The sequence below is a fragment of the Silurus meridionalis genome, chromosome 13 (assembly GCF_014805685.1).
Source record: "Silurus meridionalis isolate SWU-2019-XX chromosome 13, ASM1480568v1, whole genome shotgun sequence".
Lineage (NCBI taxonomy): Eukaryota > Metazoa > Chordata > Actinopteri > Siluriformes > Siluridae > Silurus > Silurus meridionalis.
This window is the reverse complement of record NC_060896.1, coordinates 3067352-3095098: the sequence shown is the minus strand read 5'-3', so window position 1 is coordinate 3095098 and position 27747 is coordinate 3067352. Positions and strand designations below refer to the sequence as shown.

Genomic DNA, 27747 nt, shown 5'->3' with positions numbered 1-27747 from the left:
TCACTGCAGGTATCCCGCAGGGTTCAGTTCTGGGCCACTCTACTATTTATCATTTAATTATTGCCACTTGGATGTATCTTTTGGAAACGTGTCCAAATCCAATACCGGTTTTATCTGTCCTCTAACCCTACTTCTAACCTTCCTCCATCTTCTCTTTCTAGCTGTTTGTCTGAGGTAAAAGCTTGGTACAAAAAAAAGTTTCTTAAACTTAACAACTGAAATACTCCTTGTGGGCACAAAAATGATCCTTTAAAGGCCAGTAGTTTCTCTTTGTGTATTGTCGGTTTACAAATTGCTCCTTTGACACAGGTTAAGAGCTTATCCTTGACACCACCCTATTTTTTAAAGCACATATTAACAAGATCACCTGGACAGCTTGTTATCACATCTGAAATATAAATCGCCTCCTACACAACTTACAGTTGGTGCAGAACTCAGCTATACAAATAATCACTACCACATATCTCCTGTTCTTCAACAGCCACACTAGCTTCCTGTGTAAAATCCTGCATTACATATCCTGGCTTCTTCATATTTATCTGACCTACTGTACTTCTAACATATACTCCTTCTCGAACTCTTAGATCAATGTCCTCATCCAACTCAGTTCCTCCTCGTATGCGTTTGGAATCTATGGGATCTCGAGCTTTTAGCTACGCTGCTCCATACCTGTGGAATTCACTTCCTCTTGATATTCGCAACAGCAACTCTGTCTCCGTTTTCAAATCCAGTCAGCCATATTATTGACGTCATTTTTGTCTTTCTGGTTGTACAGTGTTTCATTATTTAAAACGGTTGTTAATTGTTTTGTTTTTTATTGTCTGTAAAGTGTTGTTGAGTGTCATGTAAGGCTACTATAAATAACGTATTATTATTATTATTATTACTATTATTATTTTTATTATTGTTATTATTATTATTATTATTATTATATAGAATACCCCAAAAATATCATACAAGTTAAAAAAATATATAAATTGTGTGAAAAAATAAAGAAAAATGGAAAGAAAAAATAAATGTGTCAAAAGAAATGATCGAATAAAATAAATGTCCCCTTTCACTTGTGAAAATGTGATTGGACGTGCCCATTTTTAACACGTCACACGGCACAATTAACATTCACTCTGACAAGACCTTTCTGTCAAAAAAACAAAAACATTGGCAAGAGCATTGATCTGTTCTGCGCTGCTGTTCAGGGTGGGCTTTAGAACTTAGACTATGTCACACATGAATAAGTCTTCTCTTCCTCCAACCATGTCTCGGATTTCATCTAAAAGTCAGACTGACCGTGAAAAGTGCTGTTATCGGTGAGAAAGTGGCGACAGTACTGTACACTCCCACGTCCGTCCATCCTCGAGCTCACCATCAAGTCATGTGAAGGAAGGAATCTCCTGGATGGAAATAAATAACACAAATTAAACAGGGATTTTCAGCAAATTCAACGCAAATCTTCATTGAATTCAACAGAAATCGTCATCAAATTTACTACAAGTGCTGCTTTTCAAAACAGTAATGCGAATCATCTTTAATATTTGCAAAGCAGTAAAGTGCATTTCTCAAAACAATAAGTCCAAACAGCACAATACAGTAGATTTCTTGCAAAAACCTGAACTTTTCTCAAAATCCTCAGTTCATCTTTTAAAAGTAAGAATTTGTGTCAATGAACATCTCATTCCCATCAGAATGAAAGGACCCTTTGTTATTGTTCACAAACACGATCATCACAATGTTCAGTCATGCTGTCAGTATGATGCTGCACAGTTTCAGTGTTTTCTGATATAAACTACAGTTTGGATCACAGCGACTGTCACTACGAACGTCACTAAAGAAGGCGAGTGAACGCCATCAGATCAACCAACAATCAACTAGTCCTCTAAAAAAGGTCAAAGGTGAATGCAACTCGCAATTTGTTTAATGATACGAGTATTTGTTCTTATGATGACGATATTACCCTAACCCTAGATAGATAGATAGATAGATAGATAGATAGATAGATAGATAGATAGATAGATAGATAGATAGATAGATAGATAGATAGATAGATAGATATGAATAAAATCTCAGACTGAATCTCTCTCTCTGTGTCTGTGTCTCTCTCTTTCTCTCCTTCTCTTTTTTCAGTCATTGAGACAATCCAGTCCACCACAGAAAACATCTTCATTATTGCTCTCTCACTGCAGTCTGCCCTGAAACGACTGACCCCATGACCTCGATCCGAGTCGCTCACTGAGGCAGAAACTGGACACTACTTAACAGAGCAGGGATTTCCTGCTTCTTTCCGGTACTTCCCCCCTTACGGGACATACCCATAAAGCATCAAGAGACAGATACTCAACAGGTGCTGTGGAGTGTTAGAAGTCCCAGTGAGGAACTGATAGGGGAAAAAGACAGAATAGGTGAGGAAAGGTGAAAGGAGGGAGAGATGTGGGAGGGTGGGAGTGAGAGGTGTTAGGGCTTGTGGAAGCAGTGAAAGAATAGTGTGTGTGTGTGTGTGTGTGTGTGTGTGTGTGTGTGTGTGTGTGTGTGTGTGTCTAGTTGACAAAAGACAGGAGTCAGAATGTGTGTGCAAAGTCATAAATGTGTTGAGTGCTAAATTATCCACGAGCTGTGATGAAAGAGGACAAAACATTTATCCTGAGAAAAGACTGAAGTGTTTATTAGTTAGAAGAAGGGCAGTAAAGCAGTGGAGCACACGCTGATCAACAACAAGATGGAGCGAGTCGTTTTTACCAGCATTAAAGTGAATTTTTCCAATAAACAGGAAAAACGACTCAATCAGACAATCAGCTGAAATACTTTGCCGTGCCTCTTGGAAAAAAGATGTTCTAGATGGAGATCTCTTTCTTGTTCATCCCAGAGCAGTTTAATAGGATTTAGGTACAGTGACTGGGCGGGTTGTTTAAAGATAGATATCACAGTGTTTGGGGGCACAGTGTAAGAAGAGGACATTGATCTCCTGTCACTCTCTTTTTGCTTTTGAAATGCACATAGTGATCCATATAAAGCCAAAATGCTGGATGATCAGTTATTTCCACCCGAGATGTTCAAGAGTCCCACAAACCCAAATAACTCAAAGTCAGAATATGAGAGTAAATGAAACTGAGGATTATTTGAAATATTTTACATTGTGAGCAAAACAGTTTTTAAACCGTTCTTTTTCTTATTGGTTTCTCATTGTCAAAAAAAAAAAACCTAAAACAATGAATACACAGAATTATTATTTTTTAACATTATTTGAATTTTATTCATTCATCTTGGTTTCATTATTAATCTATTATAAATCTCTGATTTTTAGCTGAACTACTGTCAAATTTGCTGTAATAATCAACACTTTCCAACCAATTGAAATCAGAAATTGCTCAGAAACAATGTAAAGACAAACCCAGTGATGTAAGAAACAAACACACATACACAACATGTCTCCTTTCACTGGAGCCACAGCTGCACCACTTGCATACATCATCTCTAGCAGAAACATCGATATTTACCTCATAAAACCCTGGGTTTTTTTAGGTTCATTTATGCATGACAGTTTTCCTGGTGATTTAAAATCGATGTAAATTGTGTTTTTATGCAAATTCTACAGAAAAATGAAAACGTATAAATGGTTCCTGAAAAAGCTTAACAACTGTTTTGAAATGTTAAGGCCAAACTTTTCCTCAGGATGTCTAGGTTTTCTTGAAAAGTCCATCTTGTAAATGTCCTTGTAAGCGTATCTGCAGCCGAATTGATTTCTTCTGCTCTGTCAGTCTTTGTGGAATGAAAAACAGCCATTAAATCCACTAATATATTTGAGCTTGTGCAGTTTGCTACAGATGCGGTTTGCGAGCTCTGACTAGTGCGCTCTTTGACCGTCCAACGAAAGGACATGAAAATGCTGACGTTATTGTACGCCTTCTAGATGGCCCCGGTGTCACAAACTCAAAATCTGATTGGTTAGAGAAACAGCTTCAGGCAACATTTACTTAGCGATATAGACACCTGTAATGCTGTATTATTAACAATAATACTTGAAAACGTGATTCTGACAGTGTTTAGGCCAGTAGAGAAGGCCTCGCCGGCCCTGACGGCTCATTGCTGTCCATCTTATCGTCAACAATATGTTTTTATCACATTTAGTACAAAGAAACAAAAAGCCTTCTGATCCGATCTTCCTTTGACAATGGCTCTGAAACTGAGATGCCTTTCACTAAAGTCTCTCACATTACCAGAAACATGAAACACGTCATATTTCTACTCACGCTCATCTCACATTAAACCTACACAATCAGTAACCGGAGTCCAAAAAAAAAAAAAAAATTTCGTCCCGCGTTCAAGTGTCGAATCTCAACGCCACTGGCAACACAAAGACGCCGATTCAGCACTGGACCATGAGAAATAAAGGTTAAATAATTCAGCGAAGCCTCCGCTGCACCTGAACCACACAGCAAACTGATACACAGAAAACACTGGAGTCATTTTACCTCCCACATTCCTTCACACACACACACCAGAGAGATCTGTATCATGGTGACAAGGACCAAGCTGTGTCACATGTAGGAGGGGACATTCCCAGAGTGTGTGTATAATGAGTGTATAATTTCCCAGCAGCTACGTTGTTCCAGACGCCCACCTTATTGCAGGGTTCAACAGCCGGCTTTATTCTACTGACGGGTCGTTCATAAAGGATTTGTTTCTTTTTTGAACGAGTCTTTAATGTGACTCGGAAGAACGAGTCAAGGAGCGATTCATTCATTTTGTACTGAACGCAAGCAAAATATCGCAAAATCTCCATAGGTTATGTACAAGAAAGTATTGAGTAGTTCATCTCTCCACTCTTCTAGTCTAAGTCAATCGTTCTTTTGTCATGTGACTCCCATAGATGATACACAATGCAATAGATCGGGGGTTTTGCCCCGAAACATTATGGTTACAATAAATATGGAAGACACGTGACAAAATAACTAAAGACCTATGAGAGGTAAAGCTCCTCATTCTGGTTAGCATCATTTGCACGTTTTTATATTATATCTGATCGAAGGAAAAAATTATATCTAATTATATTTTATAGCACTTTTAATAATGGACATTGTCTATCATTATCAGCAGAATTAAGGGAATAAAGAGATTCAGAATAGACATGACCATCAGTATGGTTTCATGCCGAGGAAGAGCACTACAGATGCATTATTTGCTATGAGGATGTTGATGGAGAAGTATAGAGAAGGTCAGAAGGATTTAGAGAAAGCGTACGACAGGGTGGAGAGAGGAGTTGTGGTATTGTATGAGGAAATCAGGTGTGGCAGAGAAGTATGTGAGGGTGGTGCAGGACATGTATGAGGACATTGGTGAGTTCTCCACACTCTCTGATGTAAAGTTTGGTGTTCCGCAAGGATCTGTCTTAGGCCCGCTGCTTTTCTCTTTATATATGCTGCCTCTGGGTGAAATTATACATAAACATGGTATTCACTTCCATATATTCCAGCAAAGCCAGAGGAGAGAGATCAGCTTAACAATGTTGAGGAGTGTGTAAAGGACATTAGACAGTGGATGAACTAAATGACTCGAAAAAGATTCGTTCATTTTGATGAACTAGATTCAAAGAACCGAATCACTAAAATGATCCGATCTTCTCATCACTACTTTATTCCTTAGTCGCTGTATTAGACATTATTATATCAGAGGGTGGATGTCATAAGAATTTATGTGACCAAAAGCAATTGTTAGACGTGTATTAAAGTCAATAATTTGTAGATAGAACAGTGAGCTACCATTACCATACAGACTATTATGCTTTAATCTTTTCCCATCTTCCACATAATGATTGTTTTCCATTTCGTTTCTTTTTTGTTTATATTCATATACCATTTCTACAAAAGTCCCTAAGAGGCCATAAATTATAATATTTTATTTTTTCTTGTTTTCTCATGATCACAACTTAAATTTCTTTTGATCTCGACATGACAAAAGTTAATTAAATTGTGATCACGAAAAAAAAAACAGCTCGTTATGTCGTGATCAGTAGATAACAAAAAGAAAAAAAATTATAACGCATGGCCTTTTAGAGCTTCTGTACATTTGTATATTCTATATTAAGATTTTATATTCTATTCTACATTCCATATTGACATTTCATATTCTATTTTATATTCTATATTGTGTTTTTTTTTTTTATTCTATATTCTATCATAAATTTTATATTCTATTCTATATTCTAAAATGAATTTTATATTATATTCTATATTGACATTTTATATTCTATTTTATCTTGAGATTTTGTCCGATTTTTTCACTTTTTCCGTAAAGCATTTTTGACTCAAAATGAAAAGAGCTACCTTAATTTCCGGACTATTAAGCGCACCCATATATAAGCCGCACCCACTAAATGTGTGTGTTCAAGACGAGGAATATGTTCTTATTATTTTCTGATGCTCATTTCTAAGTTTCTTTGACTAACCCGTAACTCTGTTGCCAAGAAAAATAAAAAAGCACGAGTTTTGGAAACCTAAACAGTAGCCGAACAAGAAAGTCATTGTTCACTGTCTTTCTCCTTCCTTTTACAACTATTTCTCTCGGGAGTTTTTCCTTGGGCATCGTCGTGCGTTTAAAAATCACCCGATGGAAGTTTTTTCTCCCGATACCGTGCAGCTCAGAACACAGGTGAGGTGGGTTTTTTCGTTTCCGTTCGAAAATGTCATTGGTCTAATGTTATGGGGTTCAGTTTTTTGGCTTGAAGTTTGTGAAACCGGGAAAAACCCAGGAAAAATCCATAAATTACCCGCTTCGTTGTTTAAGCCGCGGGGTTCAAAACGTGGTAAAAAAGTAGCGGCTTATAGTCCGAAAAATACGGTACATAAATATATAATTTAATGTAGCGTAGGACTGAATTATAAAGCAATATGTCTAGCGTATATTCCCAGAATTCGGAGTACCATGTGTCCAAGCACAGGTGGTGTAAACACTACAGGTTGTTATCAGTGTAGTGTAAATGCCCAGGATCAAAAACTGAGCTTCTGCTGCCTCAGTTAAAGTGTACTAATAAGATATGTACAGAGCAGATAATATATTGAACAGAATAATAGTAAATAAGTAATACAGTATATAACCAGTGTGAGACTTCACAAGGGGTATTTCGTTAACATGTATGTGTCTGCGTCTCTTTTACGACCTTTTTGAAAGGCACTTAAGGAGGGAAAGAAAGTAAACAACACACACACACACACACACACACACACACACACACACACGTGCCCTGGGATTGGTTGTGTTTGGGTAAAGGGCAGCAACGGTCAATCTTGGGCCTCGAATCAGATCAGACAGTCTGATAGTTAAGCTGATCTATATTACACCCTAAAAAAAACCTCAGCAGATGGACAGCGATTAGGAAAAGTGACAGCATGAACAAAGTGTAAGTGCATTACAGCATGGGTGGAGGGGCGCCGGTTGTCCACCAAGTGTCATTAGTCATGTGTCCCCAAAAGCCAAATCCCCCAGGACACCAATCTATCGGATGAGAGCACTTTCAATTTTTTTTATTATTTGGACAGGGTTTAAATAAAACGCAAACATGGAGGACCATATCACAGTATGTGATTATCCAAACAGGTTTTCTTTCATTTGTTGTTCATTGTTATTGGAGAATATCTGTTGCCTTGGAGCTAACGTAAAAGCTAAATAGAAATGACTTGTCAGTCGCTGACACTGCTAAAATAAAGAAACACACACATGCAAATTAATTTCCTGTCGTGCTTTAATTCTCCTAAACAACAACAACAACCATTCTTATTTATTAAAGAAAGAATATATGTATTGTTTTGTCTGATTTATGGTTACATTTATGGTAAGGACATTGTGTAGTTCCTGCTATCGCTTATAATCTAACAAAAATAAATTAAAAACCTTTAAATATGTAGCATGCGAACACATCTGTCCTAAAAAACAACTTTTAGACAACTATAACTGTCACATGTACATTACAGTGAAATTCTTTCTCCACATATCCCAGTGAAGTTACAGAAAGTACAGAGAATTAAGGGCCTTGCTCAAGGGCCCGAGAGTGCTAGCTTGGTAATACTGGGGCTTGAACCCCACAACCTTCCTATCAGCAACCTAAAGCGTTAACCACTGATCGTCCACGGGCACTGGAGACTCCTTCTGTAGATAATATTACCTGAAATTTATGTCTATATAAATGTGTGCTTTCTTCGAAAAAATGAATCAACACCTTCTGACCAATCAGATTACTCGGGAACACAGTAGCTGCTTGGGGAGATGAGTTCTCCTGAACAGGTGCACTGCTGGGCTGAACAGGTCGTGAACATCAGGCTCAAACATCAAAAGGAATATACTTTTTTCCACCAGTATTATGGTAACTCAAGGATCGAGCATGTGCAGGTAATGCTATAGATGGAATTATAGACGGTTGTGCACCTGCTGAACAAAGAACAGTCAAATCACTTACTTTAGTTTTTGTGGCCAAACTTAAAGATGAAGGTATAATCCTGTCTCTACTGAAGTATTTCCTGTTTCAGGGAAGCATTGTGTCCTCGGAAGGAGTTGCACAGCGGAATATGTTACCAAGAGCCTCTGAGAGCGTGTATGTGTATGTGTGTTAGAAAGCAGGGTTTACTGTTCAACTGCCCCTCACCCGCCTCAACACCTCCTACCCCTCCATTCAAACTTTGAGGGCTGGTCAATGAAGGCAGGAACGCCTGCCGGAAAACCAGGAACGGATCCCAGGAGCAGATCTCAGGAGCAGATCTCAGGAGCTTAGGACCTCATGTTTTTTTTGTTTTTTTTTTATTCCCAGTATACCCAGTTTGAGATCCTTGATTTGGTAACTAAAACCAGGAAGTAAAAGTGTCTAATGGGAAAATCAGAATTGAGGAAATGTTTAGTCTCCTGTAATCTGTGTCCTCATCCATATCCAGTAATTGATGATGGAGATTTTATTAATCCAGATCATGTAATGGAGTGTTATTGATTCTTCTATTAATCACTAAAAACTGAGGATGTCCTCCTTTAAAACGTTCTTGGGGTTAAATGATTAGTTGAATGTAATTTACATTTATGGCATTTGGAACCTTTTGTACGTTCAATGACTTAACCACTAAGTTACCACTATAGTGAAGTCAGTTTAGAATTGAATATGTTTAGAATTGAATTGGATTTTTTACTTTTTTTTTTTTTTTTACTTTTTAAAAAATTGCATTTCTGCAATTTTAAATATTGATGGAACAATGTTTATGGTTTAAGGGGGAGATGGTTGCTTGGTTAAAGCTTTAGACTTTGGATCTGAAGATCAAATCCCAGCCACACCAACCTGCCACTCCTGGGCCCCTGAGCAAGGCCCTTAACATACATGCTCAGTCGTATGAATGATATAAATATAAGTCGCTTTGGATAAGGACATCTGGCTTATGATGTAAATGTAAATGTGTGAATTCTTCAGTAAACAGTCCTGATGAGTCAGCAACTTCTTCAGTTGTCTTGTTCATTGACATCTATAAGGATATGTGAGAGATTTTGTTATAAACTGTATAGTTATAACGCATTATAGATACATGGACACATATATAGTATTTTCATACTTAAAATTTATACTTTACATTTTTTTGGTCATTTTTTATGTTCTTTTTCTATTGACAGCCGTAACAAGCATTTCACTACATCTCGTACTCTGTATAAATGTGTACAGTACGTGACAAATAAAATTTTATTTTATTTCATTATACGAATTACTGAACAACTCAATGAAATGATCCTGAAAAGAAAAGAAACCCTGCAAATCAGAAGTGTTTTTCTCTTTTATTTTCCACACATTTGCTCTTTTCAGAACAAAAAAAAACACCAACAGGACAATAAAGGGCTCTCAACCTTCCCGGGATTCAATTCAGTGTTGACTGACGCTTCGTCCATCACTTCACGCAACAAACAATGAGTGTTTCTTCCCCCTCTAGGAATCTTTTCACGGCTCCTTGACGCAGCTTTCCTCCCACCCCTGCACCGCTGCTTGTGTCTCGGTTCAAAGTCTGGGACAGTCCGGCCCGCCGATCACACTGTTCCCATACGCCATACAGTTCAAACCTGCACCGGCGGCCAATCAGAGGCCAGGAAGCCTGTCTGAGTCACTGATTACATTTACATAACAAAGACAGACCAGATCGCTCGCTTAAATCCAACACTCTTTCCTCTCTCTATCACTTCTTTCATCCCTCCTTCTCTTTCTCTATCACTCCACCTGGAATCATGGGTTTTTATACTCCAGGTGATCGGATTACTGATCCAGGATCTGTGTGGTACTGATTATATTTCTATCCAAGCAGAGATTCGTTCATCACCAGCAAGTTTTTTTTATCTTCTGGTCTGGATCTTTGTTGATCTGGTACTTATGCCAGGAACTCACACACACACACACATACACACCCGACATCACACCATACCCTGTTTGAGTCACCTGAATGTTTCTGGAAGGAAACCAGAAAACACAGAAGAAACCCACAGACTCTAATCAGGGATTATTCTAGAACATTCTAGGTCTTCCTCAGGTGTGTTAGCCATGACGGCCTAAAAACATGTCCAACCTATGAAATATTGAGATCTTAAGAGCTCAATAAGGCAGTAGTCTTCATTTGTCATCCCGCCAACTCCACAACGTCTCCTCAGGTTCCTCACACAGCGGGACATCCATAGGATTAACTCTTTACCTCTCAGCACAGCCAGTCTCAACCCTGCATCTATACTACGATGAGCGTGTCCTCTTTCTGTACTGATCTGAATGCAACCGTTCAGATGGTTAAATGTATTTAAAGTTTATACGAGACTTTATGGGTTTTCAGACACATGCAAGTTCCTTTCGTTTTTATGCAACAAATTTAGTCAAGTAACAGTATGAAGATTACGTTTGACCAAACAACTATGAATATAAATTCCTAGATGTTCCACTAATTTAATTAAAAAATCCTCCATTAGCATTAAGAACAGCTTCACACACTCTCAGCATCTGGACAGCCCATTTCTCCAAACATTCAGTGCCTCTTATGAAACTTTCCACAGATGTTCTTCACTAGTTGGAGATTTTGTTATGATCCAGTTCATCGCAGATCAGTTCAGTGGGGTTTAGGTCCGGTGACTGGGCAGGTCGTTATATGATAGACCCGGTCCGTGGGTCAATTGGTACCGGGCCGCACAGAAAGAATATATAACTTACATTATATCCGTTTTGTTTATTATCTGATTCTGATTGATGTTTTATTTTGGAAAATGACCGGATTCTCTCCTCCACATTTGTCTATGACTCAGTCCTGATGCCTCGGTCACATGTCTTACCTCCATCCACAACCTTCTTAAAGGGGCTGCTCCAGCCGCTAACACATAATATATTACCGCTAAATTCAAACCCCCAAGCGAGCAAAATGACCAAAAAACAACACAGTGGATTCACAATTATTATTATATTTTCTAAATATTTTCACGTAATGAATAAAAAATGAGCTGAAGCGTTATCTTCTACTCCGGCCGTCTAAAAGGTTTTCCCTTCCTGCATCCCCCCTTTTTACCTCCTCCGCTTTGATTCATTCTTCTCCCAGCTCTTTTTCACTTACTATCCCCCTTTATGTGGTCTTGGGCCCCTAGGACCCTCCTTAGTGTGCTTTGTCCTCTTGATTTGGTGTTTCTATAGTAACCGCACCCCCCCTCTTACCCCATCCCTATTGTCTATGTGTGGGTTGAGCAGCAGAGACACACTGCTTTACTACTGTGACAATATGCTCCCCCTTAAACTACTTAAAGGGGAAGAGAGAAACAGGAGGATTGTGGGATAGGAGTTGATGAAGAGGAGGGACAGAAGAAGCTTGCAGGCTCTCTGGATTCATCTGGATTATCCTGGAGGACCCGGGAGACACAAGTGGAAGGAAGGTTTGTTAAACCACGAGGCTGATCCTGGCCCGTAGAAAATCTCACGTTAGGCTTGGAAAAGATAATAAAACACATTCCAGATGACATGACTCAACTGGATTAAACTGGATTTTAATTGACACGTGCCCGTTTTCACTCACGTACCCCTCAATACTAAACTTAGCATGCTCGCTCAAATTACTTTCAACACTCTGGAAAAGCGATTCACACGCATCTTCTGCTCAATCATTTATGAGGACATTTATGAGGGGGCGTGTCTTTAAAACAACTAAAAGAAAAAACACAATCGTGCATTTTCAGTTATGTTTTCATAAATAATAACACGGTAGCAGAGCTGAAGATGTTGAGGTTTTCGTTGGGAGTGACGAGGATTGACAGGATTAGAAATGAGTTTATTAGAGGGACAGCGCATGTAGGACGTTTTGGTGACAAGGTGAGGGAGGTGAGATTGAGATGGTTTGGACATGTGCAGAGGAGGGACATGGGGTATATCAGTAGGAGAATGCTGAGGATGGAGACACCAGGAAGAAGGAGGTTTATGAATGTGGTGAGGGAAGACATGCAGGTAGTTGGGGTGAAAGAGGCAGATGTAGAGGACAGGGTGGTATGGAGACGGATGATCCGGTTTGGCGCCCCCTAATGGTAGCAGCTGAAAGAAGAACTAGAAGAAAAGAAGAAGAAGCAGCTTGTTTCGGAGGTTCAGCAAGTTTTGGGCCTGATTTTAACAAGCAAGAACTGAATTGGTTTATTTATAAAATCAGCAAAACTAAAAAATAAATTCCGGTCCTGCAATTTTATATCCGTTCGTGCTTCAGCGACAAATCAACTTTAATGACCATTTTGCAAAACATGATAGTTTCATATTAATGACCTAAAAATTAAAAAATCTATTCCCAAGTCTATCAGTCCAAACTACACTATAGAGGTCAAAAATATTGGGACGACTTACTTTTCCAGGTATATGTGCTTCTTTGCTGAACTGTTACCACAAACATGGAGGCACACAAATATTCTTGGATGCTGTGGAATGGAATTTTCCCAGCTGTACTGGGAGACTCAAAGCTTTTCCAACATGACAATGCAAAAAGCCAGCTTCATGAAGATATGCTTTACATGGGTTGGAGTTGAAGATCTCCTGCAATAGAGCTCTGAAAAAAACTCAACCCTATTAAACGCCTTTGGGACGAACGTGAACGTTGACTGCACCCCCCTCCGGACCTCTCGCACAAACCTCCACAAGCACAGTGTTCTAGTGGAACATCTTCAGTGTCTAAACTGCATTATTGGAATATTTAGTGCAACAGACCGCGAAATCCAGCAGCTTCAACACTTAACACACTCGTTTTAATCCCACAATCCAAACTAAAACCCAAGTCCATTTCCCTCAGCATGAAAATGTCAGCTGGAGGTTCATTTTTCACCATCACCTCTTCTTCACTGGTCCTTGGCCCTAGACAGCCACTGTATGAGTCTCTTCATGGCTTTGATCATGCTGTTATTTCTGATGGCTTGTGTGATCTTGTCTCTCACGCTCTCCTGCTTCCACAGGCCCCGGCCCTTCTTCTCGGCCCTGAGCTCACACTTCAGCAGCCGCGAGTGCAGCCTCCAGTAGAGACTGGAGCGAGGGTCGAGGCCGTGAAGAGGCGCCGTCCTGCCCAACCCGGAGCGCAGGATCTCCTCGTTAACACACGTGTTGAACAGAAAACCCTGCGGGCAGAACAGCACGCCTAGTCGTTCAATACGGGATTCAAGACGTGAAAACACAATTGTACAGTAATTCACGAGCAAAAACAACAATACAGCGCAATAGAAATAAACGTATTGGGACACCTGACTTTTTCAAACAACATTGTCTCAAAGCAGATAATGTGCTGATAAAGGATCAATAAGATGTTCTTTATAAGTGTAAGTTTGTCCCTGATGAGTGAGCCGGTGGCGACTGTGGTGAAGGAAAATCTCCCTGAGACTTCATGAGGAAGAAACCATGAGAGGAACCCGTCCTCATCTGGGTGGCAACGAATGTCCATTTATTACGGATAAATGCGGCTTGTTGGGTTGATCAGATGCAGATGTCGATGTAGCAGACTGTTGACATTAAGCACCAAATCCTCAAAAGCTTTTTCATAGATCTCCAGGACGTTGATAGGCTTCTTCCCCAAGCTTCTACTACAGAATTGGAGACACACAATTGTATAGGATCTCCTGCTTTTGAGCTACAAACCCTATTTCAATTTATGGCATTTCTCTCATTCATACAACAGTTAAGGGGTTAAGGGCCTTGCTCAGGGGCCCATTAGAGGCAGCTTTGTGTGGCGGGGATTTGAACTCATGATCTTCGTATTCAAAGCCTTAACCTTAAGTTACCACCATATTGAATTCAGTCGAGAATTTAATGTGGAGAAGTTTTAAATGGAATATTGACGTCACCATTCATTTTTATTAGTTTTTTTAATTATCTATATTTTTTTTATATTAAATGTATATTTATTTACAATTTGATCATCTTGTCCACGGGAGGTGAATGTGAACCCTGACTGCACCCCAGACCTCCTCATCTCACCTACGTCAGTACCTGACTTTACTAACACCCCTGTGGCTGAATGAAATACCACAAATTTCCACATGTGGGCACCAAAATCATCTTCCCAGAGGCTACTAGAAGAGAAAATGGAGAGTAAATGTGGACTGGGATGTTCACTTCCGCACCCACACTACTCGCCAGATTCGGCTCCTGCGGGACTTCGCCCTCTTCCGTGACATCACTGAGGAGATCCGGCGTGAATTGCAGAAAGTTGATCGACGCGCTTCGAAAAGACAACTTCTAGGATACGTTCCGGACGTGGCAGGAAGACAGGGGGCGCTGTATTGCTGTCCATAAGAACTGTTTTGAAAAACACTTTCTTGCGAACAGATTCTCTACGAGCCTGTACCAGCAGGTCTGTGTGTGTTTATGAGGAGTTTCATGTCCTGAACTGAAGTAGTAGTGTGTGTGTGTGTGTGTGTGTGTGTGTGTGTGTGTGTGTGTACCCCACTGAGAGACACCATGCAGTGTAGACTCTCGTCTTCTCGGCTGATCAGTCGTAACCACACCGTCTCGTCCCTCCTCAGAGTCCGGACGAGCCACTCACGGCCCTGCGGGGTCAAATCCACCCCGGCCAAACGCACATGCAGCGGGGTCGCGACCCGACCTGCGGGAATGAGAGGCAGCAAGAACACTTTTACTACCCTTCTCGACTTCAAAGTGGCTTTACGATGGGAAAAGTCAATGGTGACGTTCGTCTGAGGGTCTGCGAGGACGTTACAGGGGGTCACGTTACACTGGTGCTGTACCGAGAGACCTTTCGGTACAAAACACGGGTCGATGTGAAGAAACTGCGGACAGCGATTTGGAACATTATGGAATAAATACACTGATCTGCGCAGGAGCCGTTATTGGTTTCACTCCGGTGAAGATTATTCACATCTTTTCAGTTTATTGCCACAAACCTCCATTACTCCATTACTCAAAACTTCACCAGGATTTTTCATTCCACACTAAATCTTGTTAACGTGCAAATTCGACTAGCGTGCGCTAACAGAGAGCACCATTAGTTTCCCATTAGTTATAATGGAGCAGTGGTGTGGTTTCTCTCTGAAACCTTTTAGGAGAATGGAACAATAATAAAATAATAAAGAATAACAGAGCGAGTGAAGGGAATTTCGGTGTCATTACCGGTCAGGACGCCACGATCGTGTCCCTCGCTGGATTACAAAACGGGCGCGTCGTTTCGAAAGAAAGTTTGTCGGACTGTTGTATGAAATCGTTAGCGCATTTGTAACGCCTGTCGATTTTTGGAGGGAAAAAAAACAGCACTTTTTGTGCGATATCGATCTGAATGGAATGATAGAACGAGTCGAACCTGCTGGTCTTTATAGGTGTGGGTGTGTTTCATTTGGGTGAAATATAGTAAATCGAACAAAACGAGTTACGATATTATTCTAGACAATATATATGTATATCGTTTACCCCTAAACCAGACACGATTTTTTGTGTTTAAGATTCTAAGATTAAATCAGACACCAGTCTGTACCCGCCTGGTGGACGCACCAAGATTTGGAGCAGGGATTAATTTTTGATTTCGCCAGCTGTCCAGATGAACACAACGCTCCTCCTGACAGCTGGGAAGTGATATTCCTGCCCCAGTGATGCGAGTTTAATTGGATCTTTCAGAGTGGATTTAGTGACAGGGGTCTCGCCAGAGAAAGGAGGAGGAGGAGGAGGAGGGGGGAAAAGGGGGTGTCTACGTCCTTACGTTTAGTCAGTAAAGGAGACAATATGGGGACATGAATCGGGATGTGTTCCACTTCGAGCCCTCTTTCCGTTACACTTCGGACTTTTCCTCTGATGCTGACGTTTCTCTCGATGAAGCGGCTCGGGATTTCGGACGGAGAGCCGAACTTGGTCGTCTGAGGAGCAAAAAAAGAGACAGAGAAATATGTCTGGAGACGCCACTCGTTTATACTACACATATGAACATTTTATGTTCTATGATAACAATTCAAACTATATATATAAATATAAATAGTTTAATTTGAATACTATTTTTAAAGAACGAATAGAAGGGGAAAAAAGCGATTTTTAAAGCACAAATCTATTTTTCTTTATTCAAATAACAATTTAAAAAAGCAGATAATTGTATTATTATTATTATGATAACGATATAAATATAAATTTATATATATATATATATATATATATATATATATATATATATATATATATATATATTTAGTTAGTTACTATATGTTCAAGCGATTTGAATTGCAGGTGCAATTACTGACCGGCAGATGTCGCCAGAACACTACAATTCCAGACGTATTTTTAACACCATAAAATAATAATAATAAACAGTTCTGTGATGCAGTTTTGATGTGAATATATAACGCTGTAATTTCTGTTTAAATGCGGATAAATGTGATCCCTTCGCAAAATAAAGACTCTTTCATTCGTTATGGGTATAATCATATAATATATATTTAATATTGATAATTACCAGCCTGATGCTCCGCGCTATTATGATCACACCAGCTACCGCGAGCCCTGCACTGACGCTCTGTGCGACAAAAACAAACAAAAATACATAAATATATAATAATATAAGCAGTGTAAGTAAATTGCTGGAAAAAAAATCTAATTGAAAATGAATTTGAATAAATGATGACGTGAGCAAAAGTAAACCCCTAAATGCGTATTTTATTCTGGATATATTTTTAATTCCTCACCCGGATAAAAGTGAGATTTTCATCAGCAAACTTTGAAACTGTGGTTATAATATTTGGGGAATTTTCTTTTTCTGTCTCGGTTTGGTCCCGACACGAGTCAGGCATGTTGTTTACAAATATCAAAATACCGGAAATGAATACAGTAGAAAGCTCCGCCCCTTGGATACGGAAGATGAAGTTGGACAAAATCTTTGAAGCGCGTTTCGTTAAATATTAAAGGAAATCTGAGGAAAATCTGACGAGCTCTTTTTTTTAATGAAAATGTAAATATCTATAGGGATCTACGTTTACATCCAATACAGGATTAATTTAGTGTATAGAAATAATAATAAATGAATAATCATGGAAGATTTGATCGTGTGATATGACGGATATACAGTATTATACATGCTATAAGTAGGTTCACTCCTGAACATCACCTTCATATGTCCTCAGTCTGAAGCACATAGTTGATCAGAATGACTTTATATACTGAAGCATTAGAATTTCCTTTTCCTGCATCTACAAAACCCAAATACTGCTCCACCAGGACGATGTACACAGAGCGAGATCTATGAAGACGTTTGTTGGTGTGAAGGTTGGACCAGAATTTGAGAATTCAAAGAATTTGAGTTTCCAGCAAAGATCACTGGCCTCCTCAACCCAAATAAACATCATTGGGCTCAACTGGAGCCTCATCACCTCCTCCAACATAAGTGTCAGATCAGACTAATGCTCCTACACTTCCTTCATCCTCTACCACTGTTCCACTGAACCCTCTATCTTCTACCACTGATTCCTGTATGCTCTTTCACTGCCCCACTGCTCTCTTCATCATCTTTCACCTGATCCCTCCATCATCTACTACTGATCCCTCCATGCTTTACCACTGTTCCACTAAATCCTCCATCTTCTACCATGGGTCCACTGCACTCTCCATCATCTACTATGGATTCCTCCATGCTCTACCACTGTTCCACTGAATCCTCTATCTTCTACCATGGCCCACTGCACTCTCCATCATCTACTACTGATCCCTCTATCCTCTATCACTGCTCCACTGAATCCTTCATCTTATACCACTGCTCCACTGCTTTCTCTCCACCATCTACCACTGATCCCACCATCTCTCAGATTACAAGGCAGACCATCTTCAAGACTCCTCTTTATTCAACTATTTACATGGTGGAAGAAACCTTCACTTGATGTCTGAACGTTCACTCTGGATAAGGGCACCACCCAAACACCATCAACATAAAAGTTACTGCTGACCAGCATTTTCATGACCTTTTATTCATTTCAGGGATTTTCTCAATAGTTTTCTGAACCTGGAGATCATTTGGCTAAAGGAAAAACAACTTTTTTTTTCTTTAGAAGAGACTACATGGGGAATTAGGGCAAAAAAATTAAGATTTGTATTCGCCTGAATTTCTTTTGATTACACATAAGATATGCATCTTAGACATTTACACGCTTTGGGAAAGGAGCTTTTTTCAGTCACATCATAACTAACCACCATTCTCTCTCTCTCTCTCTCTCTCTCTCTCTCTATATATATATATATATATATATATATATATATATATATATATATATATATATATATATATATATACAGTACAGACCAAAAGTTTGGACACACCTCATTCAAAGAGTTTTCTTTATTTTCATGACTATGAAAATTGTAGATTCACACTGAAGGCATCAAGGGCTATTTGACCAAGAAGGAGAGTGATGGGGGCTGCACCAGATGACCTGGCCTCCACAGTCACCGGACCTGAACCCAATCGAGATGGTTTAGGGGTGAGCTGGACCGCAGAGTGAAGGCAAAAGGGCCAACAAGTGCCAAGCATCTCTCGGGGAACTCCTTCAAGACTGTTGGAAGACCATTTCAGGTGACTACCTCTTGAAGCTCATCAAGAGAATGCCAAGAGTGTGCAAAGCAGTAATCAAAGCAAAAGGTGGCTACTTTGAAGAACCTAGAATATGACATTTTTCAGTTGTTTCACACTTTTTTGTTATGTATATAATTCCATATATAATTCCACATGTGTTAATTCATAGTTTTGATGCCTTCAGTGTGAATCTACAATTTTCATAGTCATGAAAATAAAGAAAACTCTTTGAATGAGAAGGTGTGTCCAAACTTTTGGTCTGTACTGTATATATATATATAAAATAGATTAATACACATACATATGTATATATTAAAGACTAAAGTGTGCCACACTGCTCCAGAGTCAATTCTTCAAAATGCTGGTAAAACAAATGACACCACGTAAATGAAATGAAAATCACCTGAAGAGATCAAAAGCAAAATTCAGTCAGATGACCTTCGACCTTCTGGTGAGAAATAACAGGAAGAGTTTTCATTCATGGCCCGAAAATAAACAGGGAAACATTTCACAGAACTTGTGTTGCATCAGAGTAAATGAGAGATTATTATTTTTAATTTATTAATCCATAATAAGCATCTTCGGTCGGTTCCAAAAACCAAAAACACAGAGACATTTCAGTGTCTGGTTTCCTTCCATATAATTATGTCTGGTTTTAGTATGTGATTAAAATAAAAGATAATAATAATTGATATGCAATAATGATAATAATATGAATAATTTGAATGAACTGTAACAAATTAACTTGACAAAAAATGTTTATTTAATAATTATAATAATTATAACAAAATATAACCATTATACAAATAATTATCATAATATTATTAACATTATAAAGACTTAAATTATCAAACTGAACAAAAAGAGAGAAAAGTGAATCAGGATGGGAGTCAAATAATTTATATCCGATCAAATTTGTCAAATCATAACAAAATGTAAACGAAAAAGAATCAAAATCCAGATGTGACTCAGTCCTTTTATTAAACACAAAAAAAAAAATCTGATTCTTTTATATCTGATTCACTGCACCTCAGGCCTCCTCACTTCACCTACACCACTGCACCTGAGCACAAAATCGACACCAAATCTATAGAACATCTTCTCAGAAGGGTGGAGCATATTATTAGTGCAGATGTGGAATGAGATAAAAATGTGGAATGAGATGATAAAAAAAAAAAAGTGAGTGAAAACTTTCAGCCGTGTGTGTGTGTGTGTGTGTGTGTGTGTGTGTGTGTGTGTGTGTGTGTGTGTGTGTAGAAAAATGAAACACAAAATAGATTACTGTAGAGATATAATTGTGAACATTTCTCCAAAAGTTCTTCTGATTCATCACAGTATGAAGAACAGGAACCGGATCTCTCGTTTCCAAGAAAAGAAAAGCAACAACTGAAACAAACGCTAAAAAGCGAAAAAGGCACGAAGATTTGCAGTGAAACGTGAGAGAGAGAGAGAGAGAGAGAGAGAGAGAGAGAGAGAGAGAGAGAGAGAGAGAGGTTGAGAGAGAGAGAGAGAGAGAGAGAGAGAGAGAGAGAGAGAGAGAGAGAGAGAGAGAGAGAGAGAGAGAGAGGAGAGAGAGAGAGAGGCGAGAGAGAGAGAGAGAGAGAGGAGAGAGAGAGAGAGGAGAGAGAGAGAGAGAGAGAGAGGCGAGAGAGAGAGAGAGAGAGAGCGAGAGAGAGAGAGAGAGAGAGAGAGAGAGAGAGCGGTGTTCTCCGAGCCACAGTGGAGGTCCGAGTACAGAAAATTGTACCGATTTGAATCCACTGGTTTTATTTGTTTTCTTCAGTTCAGCAGCAGCATCTGGATTAAATCCAGCTGCCGAGCTAAGAGCAGGAGAGAGAACGTCCTCGTCTAGAGGACATCACATCATAAAAATTAAACGTTAAACAGAAAGTCAAATTGAGCAGCGGTCCGTCAGTGATCTGCGACTCAGACGAGTCTAAGTGCTCTCCTACAGCTCCGCTCCGAGCAGCTCAGCGCGGCTCCCTCGTGTTATTTGCGTATTCTGCACTGCCACGCCTCCGGACTCTCTTCCTGTAACCGCTTCATTTTCTTTCCGAAGAAAACCCACCACGCGAGTCCGATCAGCACGCAGACCAGCGACTCCACGTAGTAACCGTCCAGAGCCGTCACACACACTCCGCCTTCCTTCACACACAGCTGAGGAGGAGCAACAGAACAAGGTCACACAGTGTCGGTCTGTATACACGGATTTAAAACCTCTTTTATATTTCATTCATGATGTTATTAATGAGCAGTTTTTTAGTTTAATATATTTGAGTTACAATTGCTTGCTCTCAATAATAATATTTATTTTATCTATTTACAGGTAATTTACTAAAAAATATATAATTAAATGTTATTTCTATATGTAATTATGAATTTTAAACTATTATACAATCAAATATTACCTTTACAGTCATTTTATAATAATAATAATAATAATAATAATAATTGGATATTTATTTTAAATAATATATACATATATAATAAATAATTAAACATTTCAGGACTGCAGTTATGATGAAATAATAATAATTATTATTATTATTTATTTTAATTATATTTATTTTATATCTAATTAATTTATTATAAATAATAGAAAAATTATATAACTTCTTTATACGTGTAATTCTAATTATTATTTAATTATAAATATTATATAGAATTAAACATGACAGAACCCAGGACAGTTATTTTGTTAAGTTAAAAGCAAAATAAATAATTATAATAATAATAATAATAAATTGACCCGGTCCTGATAAACACTCGTTCTACACCGAGGTTAGTTTGAGCACCAGGGAATGAATGTCTGTGTAGAAACAGAATCAGCATCATCATCATCACGTGTTCTATGAAGAAAACTGAGGACTGACCGCTGCCTCTTCGGCTGAGCCGCACGTCTGCCCCTCTGCCCCCTGGCACAGTTTGGAGGTGAGCGGGTCGACCAGCCACAGGGCGAGTGTGGAGGGCCAGTTCCCCCCCAGATTGGTCACTGTGTTCAGCAGGGTCATGTACGTGCCTCCAATCACCGGGTCGCTCACTTTGGCATGGAACGCCATGCAGGCCACAAACATGCTGTAGAGCGCCACCTAGTGGAGAAGCAGACAACAGTTAAAATGATTCTCTCAAATCTGACTGGTCAGAAAAAATAACAAACGCTCTGACATTTACTTATGGGATTTAGGAGACACCCTTTATCTAGAGAGACTTACAACAGAGCAGCTGAGAGTTAAGAGCCTTGCTCAAGGGCCCAGCAGTAGTATCTTGGTGGTGCTGGGATTTGAACTCATAACCTTCTGATGCAAAGGGCAAGTGTTAACACTTGCTGCTGTAAGTATACTGACCTGATGCAGAGCATAGCTGAGTAGCACCACGGCATAGTAATACACAGGAAATCCATCCTCCTGCTTCACGCTCGGGGTCCACCACACTAGGAGTGCGTACTCCAACCCAATCAGCAACCTGCAGCAACCAAACACACACTTTTTAACCACTTATAACACATAACATGAACATAAGATTGGTGTTCGATTTTTGAACATCTCATTCCACATTTAGTCTCTATTTGCTCTTATAATAACCTCCACTCTTCTGGAAAGATGGTCCACAAGATTTTGTGGAAAGTCAGCTATCAAGGTGTCAGTGAGGTGAGGAAGACTAAGGTGCAATCAGCATTCACATTTATCCCAAAGGTGTTCAATAGAGCTTGAGCTCTATAGCAGGAGATCCTCCACATCATCCAAACCAATGTAAAGCACATCTCCATGGAGCTGGAACCACATCTAGCTGGAAAAGCCAGGTGTCCCAATACTTTTGTCCATAAAGTGTATTATATATATATATATAAAATGCCAAACGTACCTGAAAGGAAAGGCTTTATAGAAGATGTCGAGCGGTCGAGACCCGGCTGTGTATTTGCTGATGATGAGAGGCAGCAGGATCTGCAGAGGTACCATAGGAACAGCCAGAAGAGCCAGCTCAGCTTTTGGCACTCCGGCTTCAACCATCTTCAGGCCAGTCACTGCGTCTGCTGCCGAAAACCCCATCTGTTTACATGAGTGTAAAAGATTTATATGAGAAAGGATGCAAGATTTTCAGCCAGTAATTTCATCAAAGAGAAAAAGATTTTACAGTTGGGGGCAAAAGTTTAAATAATTTTTAGGGAAAATCTAAATGATATCAGTTATATCTTCACCGGATTTGACTTCTAGTCATTTAACTTCTCACGAAAAGGTTTATAGTAGCGGTCGACCGATTTATCATTTAATTGGCAAAAATATCGGCAAAAATCTATATCCGATAGTTTTTCCGGGTTTCTGGTGCTGTCTTTATACGGTACGAGAGCGGCCTCTAGAGAGGAATCACGGAATTTACGTCTAACAGATGAAAAATTTGTTGGCAGATGTTGAAATGAACAAACAAACAATAAACAATATTTCGAAAGCATTTATTAAATTCAGTTACGAATAGAATTTTACTTTGAAGCTTTACCATTTCACATCAATCCAAACAGTTGTGCTTAAAACGTCCATCTTCAGATGTTTCCACAAAAAACAAAGTATTAAAATTACATTTATTTTTGATTATTGTAATAAACGTTCAGTACTATTTCTGTTATCGGCAAGTACGATCCAACCTAGCTAGCGGTATCGGTAAAATCCACTATCGCTTGACCTCTAGTTAGCAAAATTACGCCTTCCTTCTTGTAAATCGTCTTTCATGTTTGATTCAATTCAACAGCCTTCAAACTCAAATCAAAAACCATGAGGGAGTTTTCTTACCTAACAGATACGTTCGATGTTTAATTGAACAACCATAAAAAAAAAAACTATTCGTTTTCACCTTTGAAGTGAGCAGCAGGCAGCAGAAGGTGAACACGGCTGGCAATTTGATGATGGAGAACAGGAGCTTGTAGGTCTCCACTACGCCCTGCGTCTCCTCCTTCGGTCTGCGCCTGGAGCGCTGCTGTCTGCTGTTCTCTGACTTCAGGACGGCTACTAGGGTGGTGGACACCAAGAATACAATGCCCCAGAAAAACAGGAAGTCTGAATAAACATAAAAACACCAGTAAGCAATGAGCGAAGCTATTCTACAGTCAGGCATGTGCTTCAGTCAGATGGAATAAAAAATTTAATTTAATGGAGAACATGATTCAATAAAATATAATCATGAAACAATTTCATGGATTCTTGAAAAGGACCCACAGAGACCACTCTTTCTCCATCCAGAGCCACAGAGACCACACTTCCTTCATCCAGACCCACAGAGACTTTACTTCCTCTATCCAGACCCACAGAGACCACACTTCCTCCATCCAGACCCACAGAGACTACACCCCTCCATCCAGACCCACAGAGACCACACTTCCTCCATCCAGACCCACAGAGACCACACCCTCCATCCAGACCCACAGAGACTACACCCCTCCATCCAGACACACAGAGACCACACTTCCTCCATCCAGACCCACAGAGACCACACTTCCTCCATCCAGACCCACAGAGACCACACTTCCTCCATCCAGACCCACAGAGACCACACCCTCCATCCAGACCCACAGAGACCACACCCTCCATCCAGACCCACAGAGACCACACCCTCCATCCAGACCCACAGAGACCACACCCTCCATCCAGACCCACAGAGACCACACCTCCATCCAGACCCACAGAGACTTCACCCCTCCATCCAGACCCACAGAGACCACACCCCTACATCCAGACCCACAGAGACCACACTTCCTCCATCCAGACCCACAGAGACCACACCCTCCATCCAGACCCACAGAGACCACACCCCTACATCCAGACCCACAGAGACCACACTTCCTCCATCCAAACCCACAGAGACCACACCCCTACATCCAGACCCACAGAGACTTCACCCCTCCATCCAGACCCACAGAGACCACACTTCCTCTATCCAGACCCACAGAGACCACACCTCCATCCAGACCCACAGAGACCACACCCCTTCATCCAGAGCCACAGAGGACACACCCCCTTCACCTGCATGATACATGCTGTTTCAAATGATAAAATATTTAACACTTTTCTTACATGCGCTCTCTCTCTCTCTCTCTCTCTCTCTCTCTCTCACACACACACACACACACACACACACACACACACACACACACACACACACACACACACACACACACAGAGCCAGTTTGACTAAAATACTGCCAGATAATAATCACTTTTATTAAATTGGACTTATTTCTATCTGGTCATACCTGAGAGTGTGACGATGCCCTGATCCTGTGGCTTAAACCTCAGGTACTTGTTGCAGAAATCGGCCGACTCCAGCGCCAGAAACAGGACGTTCCCCAGGAAGTAGCCGGCTGTCTGACCTACGGAGTTACAAGTAGAAGCATATCCTACGTTCTCTCTGGACAGCATGGTGAGCGCCCAGCCGTCCACCGCGATGTCCTGCGTGGCCGCCAGAAAAGCCAGCAGGAAGAAGATGACAGTGAGGGTGATCACATCCGGGCCCCTGGGTCCGTTAGACTGCAGGAGAGACTCCACAATGAACGACAGACCCAGCATGAAGAACCCGAGAAGGTACTGAGTGGGAACGAGCCACGACTTCCTGCGTCCGAAGCGTTTAATATAGAGCGAGTCCACCAGCGGAGCCCAGAGCAGCTTCAAACTGAACGGCCAGAAGACGAAGCTGAAGAAGGCCTGGTCTTTATAGCTGACGTTTTTACTCTGCATGATGAGAGGAATGCTGCCCGCCAGTCCTAAAGGGATCCCCTGGAGGACGTAGAGAAAGAGGAGCAGACACACGTTGCCCAGTTCTCCTCGAATGCCTCGGTGCTCTTTAGGGCATCTGTCCCCGTCGTCCGAGTCGGGGACCAGCGCCTCTTCCTCGTCCAGCATTTCCCGGTCGGTCGCGTCCGCGGTTGTCGCCGCGGACTTCCTCTGGCGCCCGTTCATGCGGGTTATAGTCTCGGAAAGCTCCATTTCTCCTCACCGGGCATCAAAGCAGCTTTTTTTTAGAGACAGGCCTAAAGGCAGAGTGTAAAACGCATTAGAGGGTTCCTGCTCATTTTTCAAAAGATTTTTGAAACCATATTCAACATCCGAAATGAAAATTTTCAATTCCTCATCTCTGATGTATGTCAGAATCGCTGATGTTTTTCACGTGTTCAATCGCACGCTCAGGGGGGCGCTGTACCATCAATATAACTGCTGCCTCGCAATGTAGCAACAGTAACAACTGTGCAGATTCGATCTAACGCCGACCTTTTGGTCCACGCTGATTTACGCATATTTTTCTCTGCGTTTTTTGGCCCTTTGCCACACTGAGACGCCGGTTTTTTATTATTCAGCGAAAATTTTGCTTTTTGAAAATGGCGTTTTCGTGAAGCGTGTGTGAAAACCGAAGCTTTAGAAAATGATAACGAGCTTTTTCAGACGTGAAAACGTCTAGTGTGGAAGCTTAATGTATCTGGATTAGTGTAGACATTGTTTCATAAACAAAAATTGTTTTTTTGTTTTTGTTTTTACAAATTCTTGATTTTATATTTTAGAAACCCGAACAAGGCAACAGTATGGAAAGAGAAATATTTTTCAATATTCAGTTCTCTTTTTCCCTCCATAAAAATCCAGACCTGGAAATCACTCAAATCGAATTCCATACTTTTCCAAAATGTGTAGGAACCCTGCCATGTACACGCAGGGTTTCTGCAGGTTTCACAAACACTTTTTTAAAAAGAACCTTTTTACGGCCATTAGGAATAAAATTTAAGACCCAGACTATTTCCGACCCCACATTATATTAGGTATTGACAGGTGACTTTCAGCTCTGTTCGAAATGTGATGCAGCGGCGCTTTAATCCTTTATTCTGTCAGGCCTCTTGGAGATCCCTGACCGCCCCCTGACCACCCCCTGACCTGAGGATCTGCTGTGTCATAGAGCTGCACTGCATTCTGGGACTCTGAGTACAGTTTTCCCGCTGTATCTCCTTTACTTTAAAAAAATCCATATCCCACTGTCACTATGCGAGGAAAAGGAAAATTCCCGGTGACGTCAGCACGGGAAACAACCCTGACTTATTATAACAACAGAATTAACAGATTATTTCACAGTTATATGTTACACATTAAACACACACAGAATTATAAACGGGATTGTTTAATGGAGATCCAGGATCAGGTGAATCTACACACAGGATGATTCCTGAGAAAGTCCTGAAGCGTCATCACTCATCACCACCTGCCTGCAAACACTCCATTAAAACCTTCACACTGCACCACAACAGGTCAACACGCGACAAATATCGAACAGAGCCAGTCTTTAAACCGACACCGTCCAGAACCGAGTACAAATCATCATTAATACTGACGGAGAGGAAATAAATACCCAGCGGTGTTGGTTTCAGTCTGTCCGAACGCGGAAGCGGTTTTCGGCTGTGTGCAACACACTAACGGTTCCGCCGCTTTCGGCTGACGTGTCGCAATGCCCGCGTTTGTGAGTTCCGCGTTTCAGCACAGTATCGAGAATAAACGACTGAGAGACAGAAAAAAAGAGAGACAGAGAAAGAGAGACAGCGAAACAGGGAGACAAAGAGGACAACAAAAGAGACAGACAGAGTCAACAGAAAGAGAAACAGAGAATCAAAGATAAAATTCAAAGAAAAATTCAGAGAGAGAGAGAGAGAGAGAGAGAGAGAGACAGACAGATAAACACAATACAGAGAGACAAACAG

The 27747-nt window shown here is 40.4% G+C and overlaps 3 protein-coding genes across 4 annotated transcripts in view; all 3 read right to left on the bottom strand.

Moving 5' to 3' along the window:
- Positions 1 to 8714, bottom strand: part of plch1 (phospholipase C, eta 1) — an 81974-nt gene extending 73260 nt beyond the window's left edge. Inside the window, exons 1-2 of the mRNA XM_046864757.1 lie at positions 8441 to 8714; positions 1288 to 1391 (exon numbers count right to left, since the gene is read on the bottom strand). Of these exons, the coding sequence (XP_046720713.1) occupies positions 1288 to 1366 (79 nt within the window). The 5' untranslated portion in view covers positions 1367 to 1391; positions 8441 to 8714. The remainder of the gene's footprint in view (positions 1 to 1287; positions 1392 to 8440) is intronic.
- Positions 8715 to 13220: 4506 nt separating this feature from the next.
- c18h3orf33 (c18h3orf33 homolog (H. sapiens)) lies at positions 13221 to 17310 on the bottom strand. The gene is made up of 5 exons (XM_046863795.1): positions 17158 to 17310; positions 16929 to 16988; positions 16188 to 16341; positions 14923 to 15083; positions 13221 to 13602 (listed from the first exon to the last, which is right to left on the bottom strand). Exons 1-5 carry the CDS (start codon positions 17260 to 17262, stop codon positions 13330 to 13332), a joined length of 753 nt encoding a protein of 250 aa, XP_046719751.1. The 5' UTR covers positions 17263 to 17310; the 3' UTR covers positions 13221 to 13329.
- A 3471-nt stretch (positions 17311 to 20781) lies between these two features.
- slc33a1 (solute carrier family 33 member 1) lies at positions 20782 to 27539 on the bottom strand. Of its 2 annotated transcripts, none has more exons than XM_046865334.1 (7): positions 27402 to 27539; positions 25270 to 26043; positions 23874 to 24076; positions 22893 to 23077; positions 22376 to 22493; positions 21905 to 22120; positions 20782 to 21188 (listed from the first exon to the last, which is right to left on the bottom strand). In XM_046865334.1, exons 2-7 carry the CDS (start codon positions 25997 to 25999, stop codon positions 21021 to 21023), a joined length of 1620 nt encoding a protein of 539 aa, XP_046721290.1. In that variant the 5' UTR covers positions 26000 to 26043; positions 27402 to 27539; the 3' UTR covers positions 20782 to 21020. The 2 variants fall into 2 exon arrangements, with proteins under 2 accessions (XP_046721290.1, XP_046721288.1); XM_046865332.1 differs by having other exon boundaries at positions 27385 to 27434.
- Positions 27540 to 27747: the final 208 nt, after the last annotated feature.

What these genes read in the sequence shown, in the direction of transcription:
- slc33a1 (XM_046865334.1), bottom strand. Translation starts at nt 25,999, where the DNA reads ATGGAGCTTTCCGAGACTATAACCCGCATGAACGGGCGCCAGAGGAAG. An exon ending in GGGCATCGTCACACTCTCAG is followed by an intron (nt 24,077 to 25,269) that starts GTATGACCAGAT and finishes ATGTTTATTCAG; the next exon opens with ACTTCCTGTTTTTCTGGGGC. An exon ending in TCAGCTATGCTCTGCATCAG is followed by an intron (nt 22,121 to 22,375) that starts GTCAGTATACTT and finishes CTTCTCCACTAG; the next exon opens with GTGGCGCTCTACAGCATGTT.
- c18h3orf33 (XM_046863795.1), bottom strand. Translation starts at nt 17,262, where the DNA reads ATGCCTGACTCGTGTCGGGACCAAACCGAGACAGAAAAAGAAAATTCC. An exon ending in AAAATCTCACTTTTATCCGG is followed by an intron (nt 16,989 to 17,157) that starts GTGAGGAATTAA and finishes TTTGTCGCACAG; the next exon opens with AGCGTCAGTGCAGGGCTCGC. An exon ending in GTCTCCTTTACTGACTAAAC is followed by an intron (nt 15,084 to 16,187) that starts GTAAGGACGTAG and finishes TCATTCCCGCAG; the next exon opens with GTCGGGTCGCGACCCCGCTG.